This window comes from Numida meleagris, chromosome 20 (genome assembly GCF_002078875.1).
Source record: "Numida meleagris isolate 19003 breed g44 Domestic line chromosome 20, NumMel1.0, whole genome shotgun sequence".
Lineage (NCBI taxonomy): Eukaryota > Metazoa > Chordata > Aves > Galliformes > Numididae > Numida > Numida meleagris.
The window spans coordinates 5,011,549-5,020,145 of NC_034428.1; the positions used below are offsets into that span (position 1 = coordinate 5,011,549).

At 58.3% G+C, this 8,597-nt stretch overlaps 1 protein-coding gene across 2 annotated transcripts in view; it reads left to right on the forward strand.

Moving 5' to 3' along the window:
* The window catches only part of VWA5B1 (von Willebrand factor A domain containing 5B1), a 20,057-nt gene that overhangs the window by 7,691 nt on the left and 3,769 nt on the right, over positions 1–8,597 (forward strand). For both annotated transcript variants that reach the window (XM_021417244.1, XM_021417245.1), the window contains exons 9-18: positions 1,176–1,286; positions 1,352–1,554; positions 2,771–2,885; positions 3,933–4,118; positions 4,226–4,400; positions 5,079–5,260; positions 6,768–6,972; positions 7,267–7,587; positions 7,845–7,982; positions 8,263–8,388. In XM_021417244.1, the coding sequence (XP_021272919.1) occupies positions 1,176–1,286; positions 1,352–1,554; positions 2,771–2,885; positions 3,933–4,118; positions 4,226–4,400; positions 5,079–5,260; positions 6,768–6,972; positions 7,267–7,587; positions 7,845–7,982; positions 8,263–8,388 (1,762 nt within the window). The remainder of the gene's footprint in view (positions 1–1,175; positions 1,287–1,351; positions 1,555–2,770; positions 2,886–3,932; positions 4,119–4,225; positions 4,401–5,078; positions 5,261–6,767; positions 6,973–7,266; positions 7,588–7,844; positions 7,983–8,262; positions 8,389–8,597) is intronic.

Here is an 8,597-nt window from a genome sequence, read left to right on the forward strand (position 1 = left end):
TTTTTTTTTTTTTTTTTTTTTTTAAATCTCTGTAATGAGTTCCAAGGCGCGATGTCAGCGCGGAGATCTGCAGGAGCCAGCACCCCCGGAGCCTGCTGGGAGCAGCGATATAAATACATCCCCGTAGGTTTGAGATAACAGCTCGGTGTGAAGCTGCTAAAGGGCAGCCCCACTCGTGGACCACGCAGCATTCCTGCCCCGGGATGAAGCCAGGAGGCGGCCGATGTCACCTTGGCAGCTCCTCTCCCAGGGCTGGCTCTGGGCTTCTGCTGCCCTGGGCAGAAGTCTGCCTTTATCTGAGCCCATGCAGCGAGCACAGAGCGCTGCCAGCTCTCTGCTCCCCCTCCTGCAGCACTTCTTGCTGGTGGTGTTGTCCACGGTGGCCGTCCCAGCAGCTCCAAGCGCTGTCCCCTTATGTAAGAGACCAGGAGCGGGCGAGTTAGATAACCACTGCTGGTAATGACAAGTGCTGGAAGCAGCCTCTCCCTGCTATTTTAATTGTGCCAGCTATAAGGGAGTTGGGGCTGGGGGAGGCTTCTCCTTTTGTGCAGCTCGAAGCTGTTTGTTTATTTCTGCCGGTTCGGGCACTGCGGTGCATTACGTGTCGCACGGCTCCGCTTCACACTCTCGCCCGCCAGCTCGGTGCTGCAGTGCCATGGGGTGAGCACAGATCTCACCATTTTGGAGCAACAGAGACTGTGGTCTTTGAAAGCACCCCCCCCCCACACACACACTTTGTCCTCACTGCATCAGGACCCAGATATCGTTAGGGAACTTGCAAGAGGGCTGTGGTACGCAGAGATTTCTCAGCGCAGGAGATCACGTGAAGGAAACCGATTTAGAATGATAGAACCATTAAGGTTGGAGAAGACCTCCAAGATCTCCAAGTCCAAACACAGCCCATCTCACCGTGCCCGCTGACCACGTCCCTCAGTGCCACATCTCCACCTTCCTTGAGCACCTCCATGGGGGAAGCCGTGGGCGCCCCATCCCTGGGGATGCTCAGGGCCGGGTTGGATGAGGTTTGGGTGACCTGATTTCATGGGTGGCAACCAGCCCATGGCATTGGGTTGGGACCGGGTGGGCTTTAAGATCCCATCCAACCCAACCGTTCTATGAAGTCAAGGTGGACGGGAGGGGTGCGGCGTGCTGACCCCCTGCTTCCTTCCCCCCAGGACGCTCTGTTGGTGGCCCTCAAGAGCCTGATGCCGGCGTGCCTCTTCAACATCATCGCCTTCAGCTCCACCTTCAAGATCCTGTTCCCAGCCAGCAGGACGTACTGCGAGGTGGGTGCCGGGCGGATGGGACGGGAGCTGGGGGCCGGGCGGGCGATCCCACGCTCCTCCCGCAGGAGAGCCTGGCCGTGGCCTGCGAGAACATCAGGAGGATGCGTGCCGACGCGGGGAGCCCCAACATCTTGTCGCCTCTCAAGTGGATCGTCCGGCAGCCCATCCGCAGGGGCCACCCCCGCCTGCTCTTCCTGCTGACACACGGGGCCGTCGACAACGCGGGGATGGTGCTGGAGCTGCTGAGGAACCACGCCTGCTCCACCAGGTATGGGGCAGAGAGCTGGGGGGGGGGCACGGGCTGCAGCTCGCAGCCGAGCCCACGTCGGGAACAGAGAACCTCAAAGGGTTTGGAACGGATCCCAGAAGTTCAGATGCTTTTTTAACAATCAAGCGCAGGAGAATTGGGCTGACAGCTTCGCAGGCTCTCGGCTGGTGCTTCCTGCTAGGAGCGATTGACACACCGACAATCTTCCTTGCTGTTTTTTTTTTTTTTTTTTTTTGCTTTTTAATTTTTTATTTTTTTGAAGCACATCTGGGCTCGGACCCAGCTGCTTCCAGGATGGGAATTGAATTTGCTGAAAAAGAGCAATGGGAAAAGCAGGAAATGAATGCAGCGAGCTCCCAGCCCGTTCCCCAGCCCTGATGGTCTGGTTTCTCCTCCATTCCTTTAAGAGAGAAGAAACATTAGAAGACTGGAAGAAAACCACAGAGTGGCTTGGGTTGGAAGGGACCCTAAAAATCATTTAGTTCCAACCCTGGTAGGGTTGCCAACCACGAAATCAGGCATTGAAAAGCCTTACTGCTCCCCAGACCAGGGCTGATCAGGGATGCTGTTCTGTCCTTTGTTTCCTCTATGGAGGGCTGAGCGCTTCTCAGCAGCATGGCACTACCTGTCCCCCTCTCTCAATGCTGGAATCCGGGCTTTGAGCCTTTATCTCAAAAGATCAGAGTCCTCTTTAAGAGGGTGTGAGTCTCTGGAAGATTTGCAGCCATCTGGGGATTAAAACCTCAGATAGAAAAGCCCCCCAGAGCCCGGTGCAGATGCAGATGGCTGCTGGGGGTGTTTTTTCCCTCTGCCTGCCCCTGGCTTGCAGCCCTTGGCTTGCTGAGCTGGGTGGGGGCAGCGGTCTCGCCCAGCTGGTTCTTCTTGCCTTGAGAAAACGTTTGTTTTAATTGTGAGCAGAGATAATTACTAGCTCTTTAATGGTATTGACCACAGGCACTCAGCGGGGAGAGGAGCTGACCTGGCAGCCGAGCAGTTGAGGATCCTGCTGGCAAGCCCCGAGTGTTGTTCCTTCATAGGATTCTATGAGAGTGGTGTGGGTTGGAAGGGACCTGAAAGCCCATCCAATCCCAACCCCACGCCGTGGGCAGTGACGCCTTCTACTGGACCGGGCTGCCCAAAGCCCCATCCAACCTGGCCTTGGGCAGGCAGCTCCCAGCCACCCAAACAAGGAGCTGCTTTCTCTTTCCCCATGCAGGTGCTACAGCTTCGGCGTCGGGCCCCACGCCTGCAGGAGGCTGGTGCAGGGGGTGGCTGCCGTGTCCAGGGGCATCGCTGAGTTCCTGGTGGAGGGCGAGCGGCTGCAGCCCAAGGTACGACCGCGTGCTGTCACCTCTCCAAACCATCGCATCATGCTTAAACAACGCGGTCCCATTCCCCCTCCTCTTGATGCTTTTGCATCTCCCACTCGGCAGCAGGTGGACGAGCAGGAGGGGATGGCAGCATCCTCCTCTCTGCTGGCGGAGGCAGTGGGAGGTGTTTACCCCACGCGGGGATGGGAGAGGCGATAGCCACCGTGCAGCAGCTCCGGCTTCAAAGCAGCTGCTGCCGCAGAGCAAGGAAGGGCAGAGAGCCGGCATCAAAGCAGCCAATTAGTTTTGAAGTCAGGCTCAGCCCTGGCGCTGCTCAGGCGAGAAGTACCCGGGGTTGGAGGGAGGGGAGCGTGCTGCAGTTGCTTTGGCTGTTAAGCTGACTTTAAAGCAAATGAGGGAGCTTCGTTTCCACTCTCCCCGTGAAGGCTGAGGCCGTGCTGTAAGAATGGCCCTTTGTGGGCTCTGTCTCCTGGTAAAAGCGTGCACCGAGTGACTAAACCCGGAGACAATCGGGTCCTCGGGCCTCATAAATGTACTTAAATTCTGTCTCTGTGTCCTCCATCTCAAAGGACTCGAGCCCTCGTCCCTCTGCAGGAACCTGTAGCACACAGAATCCTCTCTAAGACAGAACAGCATCAGCATTTCTGATGTAAATTGAAAGCAAAGACAGTGAAGGGAGGTGATTTTTTTCTTTAAATAGAGCTATTAATAAAGTGCTTTGCCTTCAGCAGTCTGAGGCATCAATTAATAGCCTTATAAAACAGCCTGGTGCGTCTTCCAGAGCCGGTGACAAAGCAGTGGGAACAATAGGGAGATGCAAAGCTGTGAATCTGGTGCTGACTTCCCGCGGTGTGCAGGGATGGTTCTGCAGTCCATGTGTTCTCAGAGACGCTGGCCTTCCCCATCGGGGCGGTGGGCAGTGCGTTGCTATCTCCATCCATTTGTGCTGACACCGACCCCAACCAAACCCACCCGGGTCAGGGTTCAGGGTTCGGGGCTCAGCCCCGCACTTTTCGGGGTGGTTCCTCCTTCTGCTCCCCACCCCAGGTGATCAGGTCACTGAAGAAAGCGATGGCCCCGGTTCTGAGCGACGTGTCGGTGGAGTGGGTCTTCCCCGAAAGCACCGAGGTGCTGGTTTCCCCAATCAGCTCCAGCTGCCTCTTCCCCGGGGACCGCCTGGTGGGCTACGGCATCATCTGCGACACCTCGCTGTACATCTCCAAGCCCAGAGCTGTGAGTACCACAGCTTCTCCCGCTGTCACCGGGCTCCCTGGGGACCCCAGGTCCCCTGGCACCGGTGCACAAAAAGCCAAGTGCTGGGACGTCTCTGCTCTCCCCAGGACAAGAGGCGACGGTACAGCACCATGCGCTCCCAGGAGTCGGGCAGCTCCGTATTCTTTCATTCCCAAGAAGAGGGAACCGGTGCCGAGAGCTGGAGCTACCCAGAGGGATGCAGCACCCCGGATCAGCTGGCGGTGGGCAGGGACCCCAGCGGAGAATCAGACACGGACGCCGGTCAGGCCCCTGTCTTCCTAACCAGCTTTCATCTCTGCTCTGCCAATTTGCTCGCCTGACAGCTCCGTCTCCCCAGCTGCAAAGTGTCAGAGGGCTTTGTGGGAGGATGACACATCTCGGCGAGGCTGATTTGGTTCGGATGTTTTACCCGAAGCTGTCAGGAAACCGATGGCAGCCCTGGAGATCTGGCTTCCCCAGAGGTTTCCGAAGCAGCCCCAGCTTCGGCCCGTGCTGCAGGGGAAACCTCTGCTACCTGTGGGATGTCCTGTGCCAATAGTCAGAGAGGAGCTGCGCAGCCCATCCTCTCAGCCTTGTCAAAAACGACGAGAAATCATGCATTTCCAAATGAAATTTTGCTCCTGCTCTGACAGGAAAATGTCTGCACTAATGAAATTTCATTAGTAAACCCTTTGTCTTCTCCAGGAAGGTTTGGGTAAATGCAGTCAGCTTTTTTTTTCTTTCTTTCTTTCTTTCTTTTTTTTCTTTTTCTTTTGTTTTCTGGCTGAAAACTGCTCAGACGAAGCCTCCCCAGCCCGCTCTCCTGGCATCCCCCGGGGTTCGAGTGTAGGCTCTTGTTTTCTTCTGTGCTTTTGCCGCTTTGCTTTGAACCGAGCAGGGCTGAGTACGTCCTTGTCCTCCCCGGGAGGACTGATGCTGACCCTTTCTCCCCCCACTCAGATGCAAAGGCCTCCTGCAGGAGACGTGCGTTCAGTGCCAACCAAATCTCCGACCGCCAGCCCCTCCGCAAGGAGCCCACGGCCAGCGACCCGGGCAGCGCGCCACTGAGGAACCCCCTCCGCAAAACCCAGCTGCAGGACCTGCAGCAACTCAGCCCCGAGCTGCAGCCCGTGCATTTCCAGGTGGGTACCCCCAGAGATGCTCCGTGCGCCGTAGGATCAGCCCGCGACACCGGGAGCATCTGGGTTGTGGAAGAGAAGGAGCCCGGGTCATGCCAGCCCTGGTGGGTGTGCTGCAGCGTGCCACAGGCATGTGGCAAACACAGATGGGATGCTGATGGGATCCTGCTCCCTGCTTCTGTTTGCTGAATGCCTCTCCTCCTCCCACACCTGCGTGGTTTGTGCTTCGCTTTGCTGTTATCTCATCCCCAGGCTCCCTCCTGCCCATCTCCCCAGCGTTTGGCCGTGGTGTACAAACCGGGGCACATCCGTGCCCTGCGAGGTCCCCAAGTCGGTCCCAAAGCACATCCCACAGCTTCAGGCTGGGGCACAGATGCATGTGATAACCCATACGCTGAGCCCAGCCCTGGGGATGGGTTTTCTCCCATCCTCAGCATCACCACAATGCCCAGCACTGAAATCAGCACTGGGAGGATGCGCAGCGGCCGTGCGCTTCTGTTCCCATGGAAACGCAGAGGGATGCTGGGGTCTCGTTTCTCTTCTGCTGACACCGGGGTGAAGGGGGGGCTGGAGGTGAGGGGATGGGAACGAAGCCTCTGCCCTGTAGCAGCAGCAGCAGCAGGGAGGGTGGTGAAAAGCACGGCAGAAGCAAGCTGATGGGTTTGGGAGATACCAGCGACCTTCCTTGCACTGCTGGGGCCCGCAGAGCATCCTGCCTGTGCGTGGGATGCTCAGCATGAAGGCAGAGATGGAAATGACTCCCTTCTGGAGGGCAGTAAACCATTACCAGCATGCATCCCGCACGTAATTAATTGCAGCCTGGTTTTGCTGTCCCTTGTGCTGCGAGGGCTCCTGGCGGCTCTCCGAGGCCGGCTGCCAGGGCTTGACATTTACTGGGCCGTGAGCATGAGCCCTCTGCTCGCCTCCACATGGGCCATGCTGGGATGGAAAGGTCAGGGCTGGCAATGGGCAGCTCAGTGCCTGGCTCCGTATCCCCCTGGGAGAAGGGCTCAGGGTGGAGATGGAGCAGGTTTGGATGGGACGGAGCTCCTCTGACCGACTCTGAGCTTGGGGGGCTCCTGTTTCGGGTCACGCACGCAGCTTTCTGCCTCCATGTTGTGCTGGTGGGTTCATAGAGCATCACACCCTCGGTGGTGAGTGATGGAAGCTGGCTCCTTGCTGTTCTCCGTGTTGGATGCGGCGCCAGAGATGCTGCAGGGGAGATTCATGTCTCCTGCAAGTGGAGAAACAGCCTTGTTAAAAACATAAAATAAAATGACTCCCTTCTCCCCATCCTCTGCACCCTCCTCCTCCCGTTACCAAGTAACTGGTGCTTGATCTTTCCATCTCTCTTCTTTCCCTTGTCTCCCAAATGAAGCCATTAAAATGTCTGCGGGGCTGAAACCCATCTTTCACCTCCTGCGCATCCGGGGAAAGCACCCTTGGGACCTGGGTGCCTTGGAGGTCTGTCCCAGCCTGGGGGAAAGCTCAGTGTCTTTGCGTTCCCCAGCCTTTTGCTGCCTCCCCACGCATCTCCACCACCCGGATCTGCGGTGCGGGCGCCCGCCGGCCATCCCTGCTGCAGCGGAGCAACGCGTCCTCCTGCCACCGCCCTGCGTCCCCACCAGTGCCCGACGCAGCTGTGGGATGGGGTTCGGGGCTGCTCGACGCCAACCTGCAGTCCTCATCTGACAGCCGGAGCCCTGGGGAGCCGGGTAATGCGGGGGAGGGCTTTGGGTGGCATTGTCATTAGAATCGTGCAGTCGTTGAGGTTGGAAAAGGCAGCTAACATCGTCGAGTCAACCCATCCCCGCTCACAGAGATATAGAATCGCTCAGCTTGGAAGAGTCCATCAAGTCCAACCATCTCCCCATCACCACCGTGCCCACTAAGCACGCCCTTCAGTGCCACCGCTCAGTGCCGCCATTCGGGAGGGTTAATTACGGCCTCTCAATGACAGCCGAGTGCCCACCGTCGTGGTTAATGATGTATTTTTCTCCTCTCTGCAGAGGCTGCCCAGCATCCGTCCTTCACGTTTGAAACGGAGACCTCTTCCGACTGGGAGCCCCAGGACTGGGATTCCGGTGCCACCCGGGGGTCCCCGCGCTCCCCCCGCTCCTCCTGCAAGGCGGTGGTGAAGGGGCTGCGGGGCGGCGAGCCCGTGCAGTGGGAGATCGCCTTCGACCTCCCCGCGCTCCTCCGAGAGCGGGACAGGCAGGAGGAGGGCGAGGAGGAGGACGTGTGGAGCGAGACCTTCCACCAGCTGGCAGCCAGGGCTGTCATCAGGGACCTGGAGCTGCTCGCCGAGAGGGAGCGCGACATCGAGCACGGTAACGGCGCCTCGGCCTCACGTAGCACCATAGAGCCATGGAACATCCCAAGCTGGAAGGGGCCTCATTGGATCAAGGGGCCCAACCATCAACCCACCCCCACCATGCCCACATCTCTCAGTGCCACATCTCCACGGTTCTGGAACGCCTCCAGGGACGGTGACCCCACCACCTTCCCTGGGCAGCCCGTGCCAGCGCATCACCGCTCTTTAGGAGAAGAAACAGAGAGCTCCAACGCCGGTGTCTGTCCCATGCAGGGTCGGGGAGGCGATACCAGCTCAATGCCGTCCATACCAGCAAGGCCTGCAACGTCATCAGCAAGTACACGGCCTTCGTGCCGGTGGAGCTGAGCAGCGGCACCTACCTGCCCCCCGTCATTGAGTACAGCCACACAGGTAATGTGGGGCTGGGGGGGCGGGCGGAGGGCGAGACGTGCTGGGTGGGGGGCACCCCAGGAACCTTGCCAAGGCTCAACCCAGCTCCAGATCCACGCACCCAAGGCTGGTCCATCCATCCGTTACTGGGTTCTGCTGGCGTTCCTGTCATTTATGGTGGCAAGAACCTGGCTCTCTGCAATCAGCCTTGGGTTGGGATGGCAGAGGGACTGAGCTCAGCAGCCTACGGGGTTTGTTGGTGTCCCCAGTCTCTGGTTAACACCTCAATTCTCAAACCAAGGGGCATCATCCAAGCAAGGCGGCCATAGGAGCCTGAGCTCGGGGCGCAGGAGGTGTCGTGGCCTTTCCTCTGCGGGTCCCCTCTCGCCATGCGGCCAGAATGGAGACGATGGATTTCATGGCATGGGTGAGGCTCCCTGGCTTTGGCTGTTTCTCCTTGCTGTTGTTCTCCGTGGCTTAGTCCATGAAGATGGATGGGTCCAGTGGTTGGCGACCAGCCCGCAGCAAGCTCCCTTCCAACCCAACCATTCTGTGATTCTATGAAGATATGACTTTTTATTTTTTTTGTAACCGATTCCTTCTCTGGTCTTTTATGCTGTTATGTGCAGGCCCCCC